The sequence below is a fragment of the Chironomus tepperi genome, unplaced genomic scaffold (genome assembly GCF_022539635.2).
Source record: "Chironomus tepperi strain 1889 unplaced genomic scaffold, CSIRO-AGI_Ctep_v1 contig_177, whole genome shotgun sequence".
Lineage (NCBI taxonomy): Eukaryota > Metazoa > Arthropoda > Insecta > Diptera > Chironomidae > Chironomus > Chironomus tepperi.
Genome location: NW_027226299.1, coordinates 1,907,975 through 1,930,806, shown reverse-complemented (window position 1 = coordinate 1,930,806; position 22,832 = coordinate 1,907,975). Strand labels below are relative to the sequence as shown.

At 30.9% G+C, this 22,832-nt stretch overlaps 2 protein-coding genes across 2 annotated transcripts; one reads left to right on the top strand and one right to left on the bottom strand.

Moving 5' to 3' along the window:
- The first annotated feature begins 2,572 nt into the window (after positions 1-2,572).
- Positions 2,573-9,187, top strand: bgm (acyl-CoA synthetase bubblegum family member 1). The gene is made up of 4 exons (XM_070638914.1): positions 2,573-2,743; positions 5,800-6,220; positions 6,498-7,318; positions 7,560-9,187. Exons 2-4 carry the CDS (start codon positions 5,868-5,870, stop codon positions 8,363-8,365), a joined length of 1,980 nt encoding a protein of 659 aa, XP_070495015.1. The 5' UTR covers positions 2,573-2,743; positions 5,800-5,867; the 3' UTR covers positions 8,366-9,187.
- Positions 9,188-10,234: 1,047 nt separating this feature from the next.
- On the bottom strand, positions 10,235-19,492 carry LOC139089356 (DNA-binding protein D-ETS-6-like). Its single transcript, XM_070638873.1, has 4 exons — positions 18,813-19,492; positions 12,220-12,345; positions 11,645-11,753; positions 10,235-11,587 (listed from the first exon to the last, which is right to left on the bottom strand). The coding sequence occupies exons 1-4, from the start codon at positions 19,207-19,209 to the stop codon at positions 11,200-11,202; spliced, it is 1,020 nt and encodes a 339-aa protein (XP_070494974.1). The 5' UTR covers positions 19,210-19,492; the 3' UTR covers positions 10,235-11,199.
- Positions 19,493-22,832: the final 3,340 nt, after the last annotated feature.

The window sequence follows — 22,832 nt, the reverse complement described above, 5'->3', positions numbered from 1 at the left end:
CATGACCTTATTCGGTTTATTTATTAGCTAATATGTGCTTCCAGAGAAAGTTCTGTCAACTTCCTTATTACTCCTACGAATGTGTCTTGACTGAATAAAATTAACCAATATTGAAGTCAAGAGCAAACCGACGAAAAAAGTTGTTTATTGCATCTTAACGGTGGCAAACCTGTTTATAATTGCCCAATTCAATCATGAATGCATCAACGTCAGGCACCTATTTTAGGATATACTTCATCATTTTTTGTTTGTAAACAAAAAATATATATACCTTGCTGTGCATAAAAAATTCAGCTCGTGTTTATAAACATTCAGATAATTGTCGATTAATTCCGTATTTAAAAAAGTACACTGGTGAAGGATAAAATACTTAGGCACATTGGTAATTGCTATTGAATATTAATTAATTGATAAATCTATACTAGGACATTCATAAAGAGCAGAAGTAGTAAATGAGGTCATAAATTTGTTTTAATTCGCACTAATCATGTATTATTCATAAAGAGATGATCATACGATGTTTTGTTTTCTCTTTCTTTTGGATGTATTGATGGAATCCCCACAATGTTAGTGTTTACGTCATATGAATAAATTTAACAATATTTAATACATTTCACACTTTTTGGCTATCGGATGATTTTTTCCATGCTGGCGTTCTGACTACACGTATTGCAAAATTCCGTAGAACTTTTCATAATAGATTATTTATTTACAAACAAGACCGGTGAATCATATGGCTTAATTAGTTTCGTCATGCTCGAGAACTTTAAGAATGAAAAGAAACGTTCAATTATTTAACTGAGCAATCCTGACCTATCGCAATATTCTTCAATCAGTTTTGTTTCGCTTTCTATCTATTTTTATATTTCATTATCAACTTTTGCGTAAAATAACAGAAATCATTTCACATTAAGAACATGTGAACTTCATTTTTCTAAAAATATCATAAGAAAAGTCTTTCATGTTGCTAAACGCGATAAAGCGAACCGAGTTAATAACAAGAATATTCAAAAGAAGGCATGTGCAAATTAATATTTTTACCGTGGCTAGCATGTGATTTTGAGTGATTGGTAAATCATATAGCAACCAGAAAGTGGCAATTTTGTAATCAACTATGTTTACTTGAGTCTACAGTACAATACAATGTATGAAATCCTCCTAGACGACCAGGTCACATTCAGTACATTTTAAGACTTTAACTCCATTAAAATTAAATAATTAATCTTTCAACAACAATTTATGATGACATTTTTTTGACCCTATCTTTTGGAGTTTCTTTTCGTGATTGTAACTTATTAATGTCATAATATTCTAAAGTTCATTCTTCTTATTCGTCTATCCGGTTCTAAAGTTTAAAAATTCGATTTATCAGGGTTTTGAAGTAAATTTCTAGAAATATCCGGTAACTGCATAGACCGCATAATTATCCAACAAAATTACCCCATACAATCTAGATAAACACTCTCAGATAACAAATAGAGTAACTTTAGTTATTATGATTTTATAGACGTCCATAAAAAAGTCATATCCCTGCAAGATTCTATAGTTTCCTACTGATATGCTTTAGTGATAAAAATTTGACTTTTAAAGATGATTTATGGAGGCTAGACATTGATTTCTTTAAAATGTTTTGTACAGGCAGTGTTTACATTATTTTTAATTAAGTACAAAGTGCATCTCGTGCCTTAAATTACGCTGATAAGTAAATAAATTTAAAATTGATACGTGATTAGTGTGGACGAGGATTTTTGTTTGTCCACGTCATGCCAACATTGGCAGCATTTCATAATTTTCCTTCTAAAATCGTAAAGTTTTTTTGTTAGCAATATATGATGCTTTATGCCACGCTATAACTGCGTAACTGAATTTTTTTGAGAGAGTAAAAAGTATCGTACGATATTTTTCCGTCCAACTGTTGAGTTTTTCCCCATACAATTGTTGTTGTAATTCTCTCCCGGCACATTTTACTCTCTCGCTCTCTCGATATAGTATATTCAAACAAAAATAGCGAGTAAAATAAGCATGAATAAGGCGCATTTTCTTACGAAATGATCGGCAATATTACACTCATGAATTTTAATATCATAAAAACTTATTTGCTGATTCATTGCATGATAAGTACTTTATTTATCCACTTACCGTGTATGTGATGTGTTTTTCAGCTTTATATTACTGATAATACCTTCTTAATTTAATTAAACTCACAAAAACTCACTTTTTTCACTTCAAAACAATATTTTTTTCAGTTGAACTAAAATTCGAATGAAGAATTCAAAGGTAAGGCTTTTAAAATAAATCGTCGCTTTATAAATTTCAAATTATTATTTTTCGTTAATTGTCATAAGATTAATTACAGTAGTTAGGTTACATTAGTAACTTAAATAGGTTAGGCTAAATGTCCAGCAAGCATAAATTAATTCAATAAATCACAAAAAAAATTAATCATACAATCAATTCATCATAGAAAAAAAATTTAGTCAGCCAGACAAAATGTAAATCAATTCAGTCCGCGCACAAAACATTTTGAAGCACATTGCCTGAATAGAAGAAAAGTGTAAAGAAATCGAGCATCTCTGCATAGTCTAAAAAGATACTTGGTGTTGAACAGTTGAATTTTTGTAAAGCTGTGAAAATAAAGGAAAATTTATAATAGAAAGTTAATAATAGTAGATGAAAACAAATCTAGTGAAATTGCATTAGACAATTGCAATAACAAGCATTCGAGTGAAATTAAATAAAACTGGTAAATAGATAAATCATAATAATTTAAAGTGTGATAAACGAGGAAAAAGATAAAAGAAAACCGTTCAAAATAAGTTTCGCAAGAAGTATGCATCAACACCAATCATACGATATTTCTTTTTTCCTGTTAAAGTGCCTTGTTCATTCGCGATATCACGCGGCTGACAATGTCCCTCAAATTATCGACGACACGTTGCATAATTTCTTGAAAGCTGTCATTAATTGCTTTTGGCCGACTAATGAGCATTTAAACCTTCAAAATTGTATGCAAAATATTGCTCAATGTACAATATTTCTTGTTATTAAACAGTTTTAAGCTGAGACAGAACAATATCAGCGCTTCCCGAAAGTTTTATTGACACTTTTAGTGGGAAATATTTAGATCCAGTAAATGTTTGAATTTTTGGCATTTGTGAGTGAAATAATCAGTGATAATACACAAGGAAGTGACTAAAAGCATTAAGTCACATTCTATAAATAATAACAATAGATCCAGTCAGGATCAATAGAATGCATGCCTGCATATTAGACCTAACATTCCAAACGAATAATCTCTTTTATATTAAACTAATTATTCTCTCATCTCTCTCTTTATTTCACATCGTACGATGTCTTGTACTGTTTATTTTGCTATATACAGAAATATTTCAATGCCAAACAATGAACGGCCTTCAAGGAATTCTGATTCTAGCTGTAGAATGAAACTACTGTATTCTATCATGTGTCATACTATATACATTTGTGAGATCATCTGATTATTTTGGTCTACCTTATTTATGCGCAATTAACGACATATCTCTTGATTGCTTAACTGTCATAGATCTGTCGATATGTTAACATAGTCTGTCGAAATAACGAGTCATTTACCTTAGTTTTAGACTCAATTAGTAGTGGGAAAATCAGGCTCAAAGTAGTCCAATCGAAAGATATTTCGGCATTTTTGTATAATTTTTATTATTTAAATTCGCATAGAGTTGCAAAAACAACAAGACATAAAAAATATCGTACGATGTTTTATTTTTAGTAGATGAATATATACTTTCAAAAGAGAAACCAAAGGGGACATTAGTCAGTCGCAGACATACAACGAATTATATGTAATACAACGGCATCGTACGATATTATTGCCATAGTACCACACCCTCATGAAAAAAAAATATCGTATGATTTTTACGGTATTTCCTTTTGACTCTCATTCGCAGTCATTCGCTCGTTCTCTTTTTCTTAACATCACATGTTGTGAATGAAAGGCCAAAAAGAAATAGTCAAAAAATGCATTTCGAAATTCCTCTCTCTTCATTTCTTTTTTGTTGATGGTTCGGTTGTTTCTTCATCAACAAAAATATTTAAAGAGCTTGTTTTGTTGAGTTTCCGCATTTTTAATTCCTTTGATCTAATTTGTCAATCTTATCGATAATTTGATGATTTTTTAAGCTTAAAAAAATTATTGCAGCAATCGAGATTTTTCAAATAATTAGCACATGACTGATTAGATAAGTGCGAAATGAAGGAAAAGCGGTTCTGACTGACTAGCATGTGATTAAATCGTATTAAGTTTTTTGTGTCAGACTGATATGAGCATTTTAGGAAAAACCCTATAATACCGTCTTAATTATTTTTGAATATTATGAAACTTTCGTTATAGTTAGTGTCTTGGCTAAGTTTTTATAAATTTAAATTCAAAATATCCGTTAATTTATAAATTCAGTTTTATTATCAATTTATTCAAATAATTTTAATCTCTCTGCATATTTTCTCAATTAATTAATTCATCGGAAGTCACGATGAGCAATTCAATTATTCACAACGAAATTCGACGATACTTCATCTCAATTTCAATTTTTTCAAATGAAACGTGCGCTTTTGTATCTCTGTCTTTTTAGAATAATAATATACACGTGGAGCTTCCATATTCTCTTATAAAGCCTATAAAGATAATTGAGAACATCTATGCATCACTCTTATTTTTATATGAATGAATGAGTCGTCATCTCCAGTTCTGTGTTTATTACTAAAATACTAAAATGACAATGGCAATGACTTTGTAAGAAAAAAATCTATTTTTTGATTGAATAATAGCAAGTATCAAAGTCTACATTTCTTTTTATATTGCTAATATATTCAAAACAATCAACGTCACTCAGCTAGACTGATAATTTACATTTACTGACGATTATTGAACAATTTGTGTCATTATATGCACTTTTGATATCGATTTTTTTAATGGACTATGAGCTTCTGGTAATCGCGATATTATCATCATGTCCTTGATATTATCGTTCTAGAATTTATTGACTTGCAATAGGAATTTAACGAAGACTAACGGTTTTTAGAATAATTTTGAAATCTTGACTAAAAATTGTGTCTTGGCTGTTCAAATCTAAAATGATCGTTAAATTTTTAATTACAATATTTCATTGATACTAAATATAGAATCATACAATAATTGCTGAGTTGAAGTTAAATAGCATTTTGTGTCGCAACTTTGAACCTTTTCAAGTCTACACGAGTATGCATTTAAGAGTATAATAGCACTTGATAGCTACAAATTCTTACATTTTGTTGACATAGCATGATAATTAAAATTGGATTAAAGGAACAGTAAATATACGAATTATGATGATCTTGCAAGTATTTTTAATGAACTTTGAGCCTTGTCTGATTTCGTGTGGACAAAACAATCGTGAGAAACTATATTGTATCAGGTGCTGACACTTGAAATTATATTTTTGATTAGTGTTATTATTCTATCTACATCCATTATCAATTTTGTACTAAATGAACTTTTTAACAATTATTTGTAAGTCCACATATAAAGGTTGTTATTACAAGTACATCAAAATTATTTTTTATCATGATTTGTTCTTCATGAATTGGTTTGTTATTGCGTCTAATTCCTCAAACTGATATTAAGCTTCGAGTTCTTCAAACTTGAACAATTTCTGCCAAACCTCCAAGTTTTCCTTTATCTTATCGCGCTTTATTGCATAGCTAGTAATATATTTTATGTCGTACGCTAATTAACTAACAGTTTATTTCTATTCGTTTCAATTGCAGGTTTACGATAACAAAATAATAATTTTTTCATAAATTAAGAGGAAAAAGAAGAAACAAAATAAAGAGTCATGACGAAGCAAGTAGCATTGCGCGAAGCCACAGAGTTTCGTGTTACAGATCCAAGAAAGCCAGTCAAATTGTTTGAAAATAAACGTGACAAAACGGCATCTGTAGATCCAATCACAATTCCTGCACTGATGAATCGTACTGTTGAAAATTATGGAAATCATCCAGCACTTATGCATCAAGATCCAATTACAAAGAAATGGCAGACAATTACATATAGAGAATATAAGGAACGAGTTGAAAAGATGGCAAAAGTTTTCATTAAACTCGGTTTGGAACGTCATGGAACTGTCGCAGTTCTCGCATTCAATAGTGTTGAATGGTTTGTGTCGGAACTAGCTGCAATTCATGCTGGGTAAGTCTTTATTTAACTATATTCATAGAAATATTGCTGAACAAAATTTAACGGATTTATAAAATTTGAAAATTCAAAAACCTTCGTTAAGAAATTTAAATTTTGGAAGCCCGTTAAAATTTGAATTAATAAAATCCGTTGATAAATTCAACTGACCTTGTTAATAACATATGTCTTCAGCAATCTATCATGTATGCACGTATACATGATATTTCTCTCATTTTTAATTGATTATATAATCTGATTGGTTTCATTTCATTATTTATTTCGTCATTAGTGGCAACATCGCTGGAGTTTACACAACAAATTCAACTGAATCAGTTCTTTATGTGCTTGAGAGTTGTAAAGCTAACATCGTTGTCGTTGACGATGCTAAACAAATGGAAAAAATTCATGCAATTAAAGATAAATTACCACATTTGAAGGCAATCATTCAGACCTTATCACCTTATGCACCTTATGTTAAACGCGCTGATGGCTATTATCGCTGGAGTGAACTTGAGGCTATGAATACATCAGACGTTGAAGATGAATATCAAAGAAGACTTAAAAGCATTGTTGTAAATGAATGTTGTTGTTTAGTCTACACATCAGGAACAACTGGACAGCCTAAAGGCGCTATGCTTACACACGATAATTTCACATGGGATGCATACAGTTTTACAGTCTATGTTGAAGGCTTACAAATGGGAAAAGAAGTTTTAGTTTCTTATCTTCCACTTTCACATGTTGCTGCACAAATTATCGACATTTTCATTTCAATGACAATTGCTGCTACTGTCTATTTTGCTGACAAAGATGCACTTAAAGGTACTTTAGTAAAAACATTGACTGATGCTCGTCCTACATGCTTTTTGGGTGTACCACGTGTTTATGAAAAGATTCAAGAAAAAATGATGCAAATTGGAGCACAATCAGGTGCATTAAAACGTGTTGTTGCTGGTTGGGCAAAGAGTGCAACACTTAAACATCACATGGAACGAATGGCTGGTCGTCCATCCGCTTCATTACAATACAAACTTGCAACAAAGTTAATTATGAGTAAAGTTAAGCAAGCTTTAGGCTTCAGTAGATGCAAATACTTCATAACTGGTGCAGGTAAGAGAACTTTCCATTATTTTACAATAATACATTTAAAATTGAAGAAAATATAACGGTCAATGTAAATTTGAAATTTACGATCACAAGAAATTCAAATTAAAAATTTCCGTTAAAACTTAACGAAAGGTTGTTTGACTTTTTTAATCAGCCTTAATGACCAATTAAAATATTTTCTTCAATTAAAACACAAGTTCATGATAGTTCAATGCATTAACATAAACTTTCCATTATTTTTCAGCTCCAATGAGTGTTGATACAAAGAAATATTTCATGAGTCTAGACATGCCAATTTTGGAAGCATTCGGTATGTCGGAATCAACTGGAGGACATTGTATGGGAGCATTACATGACCCAACATTCGAATCAATTGGACGAAATGCACCTGGAACACAAACAAAGATTGTTAATCCAGATGCAAATGGACATGGAGAGATTTGTTTGCGTGGACGTCACATATTTATGGGATATATTAATGAAACAGAAAAGACTAATGAAGCAATCGATGATGATGGCTGGCTACATACAGGAGATATTGGATACATTGACAATGATGGATATATTTTCATTACTGGAAGACTTAAAGAAATTCTCATTACAGCTGGTGGAGAGAACATTCCACCAGTTCATATAGAAAATCTCGTCAAGAGTGAATGCTCAGCAATATCGAATGCATTACTTATTGGTGATAAGCGTAAATTCCTTAGCATGTTAATTACATTAAAGACTGAAGTAGACAGTGAGGGAGCACCAAAGAATGACCTCGCACCAGAGACTTTAAAATGGCTTGAATCAATGGACCTTAAATACACATCATTAAAAGAGATTCTTGCAGCTGGTCCTGATCCAAAAGTCATGAAAGCACTTACAGAAGCCATTACACGTGCTAACAAAAATTCAATCTCAAATGCACAAAAGGTACAGAAATTCGCTATATTACCACACGACTTTTCCATTCCAACCGGTGAATTAGGACCTACAATGAAGACTAAGAGAAGTTTTATCGTCGATAAATACAAGGAAATTATAGATAAATTCTATCAATAAATTATTATTATGTCTCATTAATTAAAGTTAAATACATCACAAATGCATACTGTCTAATCATAATTTTATGTCCAATTTGCTGTTCGCAATATGCCAAATTACATTAACTTTCTTACATGAGATTTTATTTCTTGTGCTTAGATATTAATTAAAAGCGATTAAAAGAGAAACAAAGAAGGAATGCTTGTGTAGCATTTTTACGTTAGATTCCTTACGTATACGTAATAATTTTACGTAAGACGTAAGGAATGTATACGTAAAAGTTTTACGTACTCGCACATTTTACGCAAAAATTCAAGTTCAACAGCGTAAATATAATTATAAATGTCAATTTTTGGGTCTTTTTGCTCTATTACTTTAAGTTATTTAATTATGAGTATAATGTACGATTTTATTAGTATGCTATATAATAGATTTATAAGTAAAAAATGTTTAAATATTGTTTTAAAATTATCAAATTTTATGTTTTAGCTCCTATGCGAGTTGATTTATGTCATAATCTCGGGAAAAATACAAAACAATTATGTAAAAATGGGTTGATTAAGATTTAAAAGAATCACGAAAAGAAATGCATAAATTAGTGATAATGCCTATACAATAATTAATTTATAGCTTAAGGGCAACTTTTTAAAAACAAATGTTAGTTAATGTAATTAATTAAATGAAAAATCATACTTAAAATTGTAAGCTTAATTCATAAAAACAATTTACAATTATCATGTCACTAAATGTAAATTGAAAGATTTAATTAATTTGTAATTGATATACAAATAATAAAGAATGTAAAATAAAATAATAATGCTTTATATATTCAAAAATTAAGACATTGATGAGTATACTTAGTTTATTTATTAGACTTTACAGAAAAATGTCAGTTATAAATGTGGCTTTGTTTGAATTTTCACAGCTGTTGTTCTTCTTTCTCACTCTTATGGTCGTTGCTTATGTGTTAGAAAGAGACGACTATATGCTGCACGTAGATTAGGGGTTCTTGTGATGCCGCATGTCGTTTATAGTGAATATTGTTAAAATTTTCAATGTGAATTGCTTGACAAATCAATGTGATGGAACTGATTGCAACTTACTGAATAATTGTTTAATTAATATCCAAAAATGAATCTTGGATCAATCAGAATTTTTTTGGCATTTCGGATAGTTCAGAAGTCTTTCCGACTGCTTAATCAAGTTAATTACTTGTTTACTTACAACTTCCTCGATTAAGTCATTAAACAAAGTCACCTGTAATGATAAGAATTGTTGACTTCAGCTTGATATATGATACACAGAAGATACTGACTTATAAAAGCAAATATTTTCAAGATATTATTCATAACACGATGCATTATCCTCAGTTATTTGAATGACGTGAGAAATATTCTTATATTGATGACTTCAACTTCCTTCTTCTCATAAAGGAATTTGAAAATAATTTCAATTTAGATTTCAAACCTAAAAGCGAAGAACAGGAAGTAAAATAATCAAAACAATCTGCTTGGGGTCAGTAATGACTAAACAATGAATTCTGATTTCATTATGAATGGACATCAATATTGAAAATAAAGCTGAAATTTCCAATGAATCATTAAGCTTGTTATCAAAATTCTCTATCAATTCAAAAATAATCAAAATAAATCGCAAACAAATAAACAAAACTTGTGATTCACTTGCCAACATTGTAGCTGTAACAGAAGATTGTTAATGGAAAGAAGCTGATGACCAAGATAGCATTGCATTTATCATTAGAAATTTGCAAGCGGAAGCCAGTTTCAGGGGGCATTTGAGGGAGACCATGGATCACAATTGATCTGTACGACCATTAAAGTAAGTGAGTAGACTAGCAATGGATTAATAAGGCAACAAACAAAAAGCTTAAATTTTTAAAATTTTAATTTTTATTACAACAAAGAATTTAGTTAAAATTGAAAAAATTACAAAAAAACACCTACTTAACATCTATAATGATAATTTATTTGATTTCTAAAGAGGAAAAGAATTGTCCTTTATTACTATTAATTAATAGTTGAGCATTTGATTTGATTTTCTAATTAATTTGATTATGTCTTAAAAACTATTTATTTTAAAAATAGTTGAGGTATTTATAGAATGAGAAAATTGTGGCTGGGAATGGAAGTTTTTGAGATAATTTATGGAATTTTAAGGATTTTTAACTTAAATTTTCATTTTGAATTGCGATTTTCCCGGAAATGATTGATTCTAACTTTTGCATCAATCGTTGTCTCATTTGAACAATCAAATTTTTGTGCGTCTTTTGCAATTAGCATTTCTGCTTCAATTTCTAACAAATTTCTACTCTGCTTCATTTTTAGCATCATTTTGAATGAAACAATCTCAAAGATGCAAATCTCTGCATCCACTTTTGCATCACCAATTTAAAATTTGATTCAAAATCCATCAAATTACCAAAATTACCTTCAAGTATCCAATTACTTCCGATTCCAACCAAATATGAGTAATTAAAACTTAATAAAACAAAACAAAAAAATTGCTAATGTTGACAAAAAAAATTAAATAAAATATTACGTATGACTCATGTTTCTCATATAAAAAGTGATTCATTATTCACACAGAATGTGAAGTTAAATTTCTCTACAATGTGAACGAAGGAAATGAAAGCAAGAAAGGTCAGATTGTTCATTAGTCAACAATTCAATTTACAGAAATTATGAGACAAAAGAAAGGAAGGGACAGAAAAAAGGAATTAAATTTTTTTCTCGTAAAGTTTGTCCTTTACGTATTTTTTAAACGATTTTTGAGATCAGAATAGCCTTTTTTAATGCTGACAATTAATATTACAAATAAGCTGAGATTTGAATTTAAAAGTTTGAGGGTGGCAGGTATGGCCAAATGTGACTCCTGTCCGAAACACTTGTTGTATTTGGCGTATGTGATGCTGTCGTTTGAGGAATTGTCGATGTTGGTAAAATTGTCGACATTGACGATTGGATTGGTTTAAAACTTGAAACAGCCATCGGGGCAGTTGTTTGATTTGTACTGGAAGTTGGAATTGCTGTCGATGTAGATGCATAATTGGAAAATTCATTTGACATGAGTAAATGTGGATGATATTTTGGTATCAAACTTGTTGTTGGATCACAACCTTGTGCCTGAGCGTGGCATGCTGCCATTAGACCATGAAAATCGAATTTGTAAGCATACCTTTTGCCATGGACCTTTGTCATTATTGATTTATCGTAATAATATCTGCAAATAAAAAGATTAATGACTTCTTTACAGTCTTGATTAATTGCAATTTCTCACCTCAATGCACGACTTAATTTATCGTAATTCATATTTGTTTTGTTCTTCTTCACACCCCATCGTCTAGCCACTTCATCTGGATCAATTAGCTTAAATTCACCAGCTGTACCTGAATTTTAAAGAAATAATTAATGAATAAGGATGAAAATTGGCAAATTTTGCACAATTTTGATAGCAACGGTCATGAAATTTTCGAATTTTTCGCATCAAAGTTAACTTTGATTTTTGCATCATTTGCTTTATTTTTGTTAAATTTTCAAACAAATTAACAAAGTTCTGTTAATTAAATACATTTTAGTCAGCAAAATGAAGGCAATAAAGCTATACCCGAACGATTAATGCGTAGACAGCTCATCAAAGGTAAGTTGCCATCACATTATACGACGAAAAATTCCCAAAACTCATCTCCAAGCCATTTTGAATTAAATTAACATCATTAAACACTTTGGATATTCAAAATGAATTCATAATCACATTAATTTCCCCAAAACTAGCTAGAACCTGCTTTAAAAATCTTAATATTTGCTATCAACAAAGCACAGCACAAAAGAAAATCGATAATTTTTCTTTCTTACCCTCCCACTTTATAAAATCAGAATTCGACGAATCAGCTAAGAGCTCCAACAAAAATTGCCATAATTGTATCTGCCCTGAACCTTGTGCAACCAATCTGTGTGTAGCGTTTAATAGTTGATACGGATCTGTGGATGAAAAAAGACAGAAAAAATATTTAATTTCACTTTAAAGCTTCGCAGTTTTGCTCATTTGATTTCGCTCATTCAACACACTGCCTTAAAATTCCTAAATCATCTCGTCAGGAAACATATTTTGTGTAGGCGACGAGACTGTTGTGTAATGTCTCTAAAAAATCTAAAATTCCACACATTGTGTGTCTATAATATTATTTTTTGTACACTCTGACAGTTCACGGAATTTACCCGGTATCTGTTGAGCTTCTTTTTTAATTCCTTCATTCTCATTCGGCGCCATATTTTTTGTCTCTGTGAATTTAAATGGATTCTCAAAAGCCAGAAGGTCGTAACGAATTAATGGCTATTTTCGCGACGATACAAAATGATTTATGGAATAAAAGCGTCCATTCGGGAGAAATTAAAGCATGATTTGCTGATTTTTAAGATTATTTAATTGGAATTGAATTTATTGCTTCTTGGAGGTGTTGTATTGAAATGTGGGAAATGAATTTGATTCACATTAATATTAAAGTTTTAATATTATTTCAATTCTTATTTGGAATCCTTGCTCGGACACTATCTTAAAAATTGTAAAAATCGTGATTTTCAATCATTGCTTGTATTACACTCGGTATTAGTATTGAAAGTGATCAACCTTAATTTAATTATTAGACATTTCGAATCAAGAAGGTTGAAGGAAGCAAAGGTGGAATTTGCATGTGAATTTTATACACTCTTAGGGTATAAACACCCAAAAGGTAGCAAAAAATGCTAAACCAATAATAATTCAGTGATTGACTTATCAGCATAGCGCTTTGGATTTTCCTTATCACTATCTCTTCCAAGAAAACCAACTGCACAATTTATTGCGGATTATTGATTTTCTGGAAATCATATCAGTAGGGGAAATCAAAATACAATCTTGTATAAATTTTGTAATTTAATAATTTATGTAATGCTCTGATATCTTATCAGTTGTACCGTGTTGAAAGGTTTTAATTTTACGGAAATTAATGACTAATATGTTTTTAAATGTTTTTGGACTTAAATTCATTTAAGTTAGATATTGTTGATAAAGACAGTATTGCACTACGTAACCAGTGATAGATAAAGCCTTAGGTGAAATGTTTGGGAAGTCGTGGGTCCTTTAGTAAATTTAAATCACATCTAAGAATAAGAACATAATTCATAATTTTGAATGTCCGTTGGGATGAATCTTACATCATCTAACATTACAGTATGAATATCAAAAGAAGCCTCTTAAGTCAAATCTCCAAATTAATCCATGCATATCGAGAAGACATAAAAAGTAGCTTAATAAACAAAGTTAACAGGTCTGTTATTGTATTAAATTCTGTCTCGACACATTGTCGATGATATCATTGTTAATACAAAATTGTCTCATTTCTAGGAATTAAGTTTAATGTCACAAACGATGTGGTGCTACTTCTAAAAATTTTATGTGAACGGTTATCGAATGACTTAATAGTTTTTATTAAGAAGATTAGAAGTGATGGCAAGAAAATATCAACTGAATATCTTAATTTAAAATTAGACTAAGCGGAACCCAAAGTAAATCAATTGAAATTCTGGACGTACGATGAGAAATTCCCAGTCCATATTCCCATTAGAATTGCTTCCGTTTTAATCAAATATTACGAAGTAAATGATTCCAATAAAATTGGGGTTTTTACCAAGTCTTACTAGAATTTTTAATGCAGAACTGTCACGATTAATTTAGTTCACGTGTTTAGCTTGTTTATTAAGAACAGTTCTATCCACAATGAATTTTAAATCCAATAGGATCAGAATGACTAGATTTATGTGATGTTAACATATCCACATCTTAAATCACTTAACACAGATTCATAGGTAGAGGAAGAAAAGAAAAATAAATACAGAAAACTCATACTCAACACATGTATTTCAGCTAATTACAAATTCACATCACACATGTCGATTATTTCACCGAAAATATCGTTTGTGAATAAGGTGCAATTGAATTTAAATCAAACAATATATTTGTTGGGTTATTCCCAAACGACTTTTTTCACTTAAAAAATATCACATCACATAATCTTTTGCTCTATGAATCAGTGGCGATTTATAACAAGACTTCCTTGCGTTTGAATTAGCATTTTCTTTTAAAAACTTTATGACACAGTATTCTTGTAAAATAATTATGCAAAAGCACCATTAATCATACGCGGTAAACTGATGACATGATCATTGCATTGTTGGTTCACTGATAATTTTCTCAGCAATTATTTTGAGAATCAACAATGAGATAGTTCTCATGGAGTTCAAAGTAATTGACAAATTCGACTTCAAGTTTTTACCTTTACGGACGTGTAAATTCGCACGTAGATGATTTAGTAACATAACTGGATTTATTGAGAACTAATGGATCGCAGGATGTCTAAGTATCTTTCTTAATATCTCAAACTTGCTTGAGGTTTTGAAGGGAAGAGCCAGCTTTTAGACGTTTCTTATGCGTGGCTTTGGACTCACATACCATAGAACCAAGAAAGTATGCTTTAAACCTATATAAGCAATATTAAGCTAAGTTCTTCATTAAATTTGCGCCAACAGCTCATTAAGTCTCGATCATGGCGCTCAGTTTGGACAACACTTCAATAGATTATCGATTCAAAATGATCATCCATACAACTAATAGCTTAATAATATGAATTATCTAGTAATGACTCTTCATAATTCCAAGTAGCCATTACAAGATATCACAGTATCGATTCCGATAATTCATTAACTTAAGAGTTCATAAATTGAACTAATTGCATAAACCAACCCACTTTATTAAATTCAAATCCGCTAACATTGAAACTAGTTATGTCTGTTTCTTTCAAGTCTATATTATAAACATTAAGCAAGTACATTGAATGAATCATGAATAGGAAAAAAATCACGTCGTCATAATTTCCTAGAAAAATGAGCAACTTTCCAACAAGTGACGTTATAAGATGAAATTTTTACCACTATATAAAACAGGACAGTGTGGCTGCATTCGTGCAACGGCATTAAATCGTCGTGCAGTATTAATATCTTCAGAAAATCGCCACATATCAACACTCATATTTCACTGTATACAATTCATTAAAAATATATTCCACTTTATATTCTTTTTTCGTCAGCAGCCTCTTCTGAATATTTTGTTGTTTTTGAACTTATGATTCACAACTTATTTATTTATTTGAATCCAACAAGCGATTCATAAATTTTATTAGTTAGTTTGATTCACAATTTAAATAAATTCCATTTCAATGTCATTGTTTATTCCAGTTTGTACTGAATTTCTTGCTATAACAACTTTAAACGTTCGTATCAGTCAAAGGACAATGAAGGACTGATTAAGATTGCTAGAGTGGATTGCACAAAAAAAATATCCTAAGCAGAACGACGGAAAAGCTTGCGGAAAATACGATTTTTCCGCTTTATTTGTGAGCATTTCCTCACGCACACAACTTTTCCTGTGCCTCCTATTGTTCTTATTTCTTCTGTACAGCACACAAATACAATGAGAGGAAGTTTTTCCTGTACTATTGTTGAATTGTGACTTTTGTTTGCACAAGAATTAAGGATGTGATTTCTCATGGCATGTGTACGGTAAAATAGTGAACTCTAACTGCTAAGGGGTGAACTAAATTTAGATGTTGATTGCAAAATTATGCGGCGATTTATTTTCAATTTATCAAGATTTCTGTTAACTTAGTTCTTGAGGTGATTCTTAGCTATTAGATGAATTCATGGGAGTTGAGAGAGTTAGAATGTTTGATGGATATGAAGGCGCATTTTTGGATGCATAGAGTCGAATTTGTGCATTTATGATGAGCATACATACAACATAGCAGTTGAGGCGTAAAGCTCATAACTAGGATTAAGACATTCCTTACAATAAGAAACTTAGTTTAAAAGGAAAATTTCAGTAAGTTCCTGAAAAATCCAATTATTGGACAGCAGGACAGAATAATAGGACTTCAATCCATTTATCTATCGCACAATTCGAAGACAGAACACAACTATCATGATAATATGGAATAAAATAATAATAAAATCGAGTGAGAATGTGAAACATTGTTGTAGAGGATAAAGAGAGGATTCATACATGTCATAGATTATGTTATCATTTAGCATGTTCATTTATACGCACATAAAGTTCATTAAATGCTTCTTTCCTTTAAGTTAGTGAGTTAAGTTGAGATTTTATCTTGACATCCAATCAAGGGTAGCACATAAATCCTAGAATTGGCTATTTCGTTAGAAGATTTAACAGAAATAAAAGCAAGGATTGACTTTTCATTAAATGATTCCAATTTTTTTTGTGCTGAAATTTATTTTAATGCTGATAGATTTTTGGTAATAGAAATCAATAGATAGGATGATGTTGGATGTTTGCATTCATGACGTTCATCTAGATACATGCTGTGAGTTGTGTACAACAGATTTAATCCTGTTCATTATCTATTTTAATTTAATATTGCCAGGATTTTCCCCAGTTGATACTTTTGGAAATTGAATTGTAATACAGACATTTCTTGAGCGGATGTACGCATATGCGGTGAATAAATTATCATACCTATAAATCATCAATTTAGTTGCCAAAATTCCAATGCAAGTTACTGAAATAATTGTTTAAAAATTGTCCAAAAATCAGAAATTTCAATCCATCCTCCGAAAATCAATATCATCCTCGACCCCATCCACATGCCTCCTTAATTCTCAGCATAAAAAACAACAACAACATCCCATCTCTAGCATAAATTTTTTTATTTTGCTCCTCTGTTGAATGTCAAATGTATTCGGAAGCTCCATGATCCTTTTATGCAATAACATTTGACTTTCAAATTGACTTCCAGCAGCGATCGGATGGGATTAAGGACATGCTCCGACCTGACATTTTTGCCTCTTTGGGAATGAAAATTTTTTTATTAGTTTTGTTGACTTTTTTTAGGGGAAAGGAAATAAATTTCATTTGAGAGCGCCTGTACTGTCTAATGTCGATGATGAAAATTGTTAAAAAAGTCAACATTTTTGTAATAAAAAAGATTTTCTAGGATTCTTGTGTCATATTTTGAAGAGAGCATTTAATAAGTTAGAAAATGAGATGAAGCGTGTTGAGGTTTAAGTGTGAAGATTATGAATGTTAAATGAAGAATGTTTGTGAATCATAACAAGGAAGAAGAATGAAATCAAGGTCGTGCCGTCGGCCCTTTGCTGTTTCAGTTGAATTTCGTTGATGTTATCAGCTAGACGCGTTATAGGGAATGATTCTGCGAATTTTGATAAGCGATTGTTATATTTTGTTATTTAATTAATTAAAGTGATAACAAGAGTGAAATATTGTTATTTAAATAATTGATTCTATTCAATCAGAACTTAAAATTTTAAATATTTAGATTTCTGAATTAATTCATTCAATGAATTATTCAAATGATGAAATCAGATAATGTGATTTAATAATATTATTATTTAACGAGCCTTAATAAGCTAATGTTATACTTTTCCCAACGCAAACTATCTAGAATAGTTATACTCAAACTATGCTCGACGAAACTTTTGTCTTTGTCGTTGTGCTGGTTTGAAAACGGCTTCAGAAAACCTAGACGTCGCGCCATCGTAAAATTGGCGACTTAGTAAATTTACACTAGATAAGATAGAATCCAATACCGAACTTATGTTGACTCATGACTTTCATCAAGAATCCTGATCAAGATCATAAATTAAACCTGTCGATTGTTTAAATTAAATTGATATACTTTTCTTCAAATAAGGAAGAAACCAGGTAAAAAGTCCACAACATCAGAATAAATAAGCTTCCAAGAAATATTCCATATAAGGGCACAATCCCTAAATTGCTTTCCAATAAATTCAATTTTTCCTCTCAATATGCATTTTCCTAGAAATCATTCTGCATCGATTAACTTTCTTGACCTAAGTCAATTTAATAATTTAATTTTTCATTCAATATTATTAATCATATTACTGAGAATTCCTCAAACTGTTTGAAATACAAGTTTAAAATTGTATTATATTTCCAACAAACAATATATTTTATTATCAGGAGCCTGACATGATATTGAATCCCCAGAGACTCATTTTTCACATGTTTTTTTATTTCCTTTGATGTAATCTTTATAACAACTGTTAACAACGATGTTGAAATAATACATTTTAGGTTCCTTTGTCCAGTTCCAGTCCAAATTTTCCTTATCTTGGAAATGGAGTGTTGAATTAAACGAGTTGACTGATTTATCACCATAAAGCATAGTCCATAAATCGTCTGTTACGCTTAAATACAATATTCATGCAAGTAGCCGTTTTGGAATTTCCCAAATTTAATGCGGATGTTTTCATTATTTTCGAAATACAGCTTTTGTTTGTGTTGACAAGATTTTTCGTGTTTGTGACTGAATGAGCAGGAAATTTTCACAATATCATGTAAATAAAAGTATATGCCATACCTGGATCCTCATCGCCTAGAAGAGTTTCATCAAACTTTTCCGACACAATTCCCATCATGTATTTATAGTGTTCGACCACCAATTTACCCCCTTCAAACGACCCGCACACGATATAAAAATCAGCCTTTGAGAATTTTGCCAATTCATCACCGGTTTTGGGAAATCGTGAAGCATCCAATGGCGGCTTAATATCAAAATTTTTTGATGCCCATTCCGTCCACTTTTGTATATCTTTTTCATCCCATGTCTTTGGATTATTTGGAACATAAATGACCTCATCATCATTGTCTTTATTTTGACTACACTTTGATGATTCACTTTCATTTCCATCATTACTATTATCATCATCACTTATTTCAACGGGTTTTGCACTATTTTTATTGTCATCGCCTTGCATTTTGATGGCATCAAATCACAAAATAATCTTTTTATTCGTCTACATTTTGACAAAATTCTCATTTCATCCATTCTAACAGTTTTTTAAATGGAACTAGAATTTTCATAAATGAATTTCACAATATTTTATCATCTTATCACTTCCATACATCCTTATCATTTTTTGTTGATATTTATTTAATAAAAATTCTCTGAATTATTTTAAATGTGCTTAAATTGTCGTCCGGATTAATTTTATTGCATTATTTCCCTAACTAACCTCGTCATCGTCGACTTAAAAAATTATAACTGACTTATTAATTTCTTTTTCGCGTATACAGCAGATCTCTTCGATCTTCAAAGCTCTTGGCGGGTAGAAGAAAAATTGAGATCGAAAATACATTCACAGATATTTCGGGAGGAGAGAATTATGAGCGAGTATTGAGTATAGTGGGGAGAATAACGTATTGCACATTTGCGATCTTTATAGCACACATTCTTATTTGACTTACATTTGCGTAACTCTTATCATTCTCATGCTCTTATAGTATTTCTCCTCTCACAACACGTCTACATTTGTGTTTAGTTTTCATTCATAAAAAACGTAGTACGATGATTCATCAATGAACTTCGGGGATTTTTATTTCTTTTCTACTCTTTTTTGATGTTGCACGTTTTTTACTGAGCATAATTTTGAGTATGTTTCATGACATCATATCCCATGCGTGCTGTAATTTGCAATGTGGCTGAGAGTAAGAAGAAAATCTGTAAAAAATCGAGGAATTAAAATTTCAATTTAATATGATCGCGTTTCTTGGAAACTCTTATTGATCATACATATTCAGTCAAACTAGTATTTCTGTTCGCTGTAATATTATTGTGCGGGAGATTTATGACGCATTTTTTTCGTGTGACCTTGTGTTGAATCGCTGATACAAAATTCAAAGTTTAGGTCCAAATTCCAACTTATAGCACAAATTGTGTGTAGGTGGCTTGCATTAATTTACTGAGTCAATCAATTCGGCATAGTTGAAAATCTATTGGTTTCATTGACAGGGAAAAGTACCTTCCTTGTTACACGCGGAAGTTAACAACAAATAAATTGGCAGTTGCGATGAGTTCCAAAGGATCCAGACCCCTCTTAAGAAAGGAAAATTCAAAAATTTTGCCTAAATACTTGTCACGTGTCCAGATCTACACAAAATATTTCCATACACGACCTTGCCTTACACACTTATCCACAGTCATCTTGCCATTATAATAACAATCGAAGCACATCATTCCAAGAAACATCCACAAAAAATACGTTGTGCTTGCTGTTTTCTTGTGATTCATTACTATTCACATTAATTTACAATAGACTGATAGAGAAGTCGTTAAGTGGTTGTCTTAATATTCGCTATATCTACTTATGTCTTTTATTTTGAACAGTCACATTTACATAAATAAATGGAAGTTTATGAATAAAAATTGGATAGACAAAATTAATTTAATCTAAACGACTTTCATCGATGAAATGCGAGATTATTGTCTCATGTGAGGTAAGTCTGTCGCATAATTTGATACTCTCGTTTGTGAACATACAAATTAAGATGATACATTTCCCGATATTCTTTAATGATTCACAAGAATAGTTCAAATTATTACTTAATAGTCTGAATTATATTTAGGTCAAAATGTACATGATTCATCGTCAAAAATTAGTATATAAGTATAGCATAATAACATAGGCCTTAGTCATGAAGTGATAGAAACATACTCAAGTCTTAGAATTTTGTGTACTTTTTTATTGCCAGTTTCGGCTGAATAATTTGAGGATGAATAAATTATCGGAGTGTTGGATGAATTATGTTATATACATCCAGAATGAGTATCATAATGTGGGTTGGAATTCTAGTTATCCTTTTCAACTAGCTCTAGTCATAAAGCTTCATAATTTTCTCATTAAGCTTCAAATTGAACAAGTTTTGACATGATTGATCTATCCGCGGCTAGCTTAAATAATTTCATTTCATTCATTCCTCTTTCAAAGGTTCAAAAGGTTACACCTCTTCACAAAAGGAATCTTTGATGTCTTTAAAGTCCATTTAAATCTATTAATCTACAAATCCAGTGCCACGTTCAAACAGGATGAAAGACTAGATTTTTCCCACCAAATAAACAATAATATTGAACCAACAAGCTTCAAGCTTCCTTCATTAATTAATTATTTCTTTGCTTCCATTCCTAATTTGGTAATCATCAACGGCACGAAATATAATATCTGTCTATAATGTCTTTGCAGATCTCGTTCGCTGTTTCAAAAAAGATTTCAATAATACATAATATTTACGATGAATCATGTTCCCATACAAGAGTCGCCTTCTTTCCTTTTTGTATTTTTTTAAAATTAAGTCTATGATCAACGCAATTTTCCACGAATTGTCAGTCTGCTTCTCGCACAAAATAATGAACTATGCGAACAAGTGGTATTGAATGATTTTATATTGCTGTAAATTCGTTCAAAATAATTATATGCTTGGTAGATTTGACTTGTTACATTTCATGATTGCCTGCCGATCTCAACACAATGAATGGACCCGTTGAGTAAATGCTGCTTTTATGTGAATCACTACAATACAATTTTTATGAATGAATAATAACAATAAATAAATAAGTGTAGATGCTTTGGAATGGAGGTAAGGTGAATTTGCAGAATGTGGTAAGATGTAGTTGAGAGGAACGCATTTTTCCATTAATTTTGAAATAATAACGGTCAAAATAAATTTGGAAAAATAACGGTCAAATTAAATTTAAAATGTAACGGTTATGATATTTTCAAAATCAAGGGTTGTTTCGAGAAATATGAATCAAAGCTTGCTAGTCAGGTCTGACATAAAAATCAATTTTGATCATTAAAAACACCCAAAATGCAGCCAGGTGACTCCAATACCTGCAACAAAATTAGCTAAAAATAAAGAATCGAAGACGTTGCGAAGATAAGCATCGCTTGAGAAAAAAGTTTCTCATGTAAAGGCAAGGAATGCGTGGAATTCGGATGAAGAGAAATTCTGAGAAAATTTCGATACATTTTTTGCCTCCAAATATCGTACACATATATATTATCACATGGAATGTTTGTGTGCACAATATGTGGATGATTCATTAATTTCATTTCGCGCTCTTCTTTCGCCTGAGCTCGTTCTGTTGTTGATTATTTCCTTTCATCTTCTGTCTTTTAACAAAAATTTCTTTTATATTGTAACAAAAAGGTATTGAAATGACTTTTCATTTTTCTCTTCGTTCTTATGTGGATATTTGAGAATTTGGCGCTTTATTGTTAGCATTAGTTCGGCACAGATACAAAGGTGTTTACGATAAAATTATTATGACATAACTCTCAAGCACGTTGTGTGGCGAGAAGAATAACAAAACAAAAAAAGCTTCTTATTGGCACCGCAAAATTCATAGAATTCCTCAATGTGAAACCGCGAATTAATTTGAAGTGAAATTCGCAAATGCCAATCTATGGATTCCTGATAAATTGATTTTTTAGGAAGAATTTGAATTTATGGTGTGGCCTATCAGCATTTTTATGTGTTCTGATAATCTCGTTTTTGATAATGCTGATTTTTAAACGTTTTTTATTTAATATTATTTCTGATG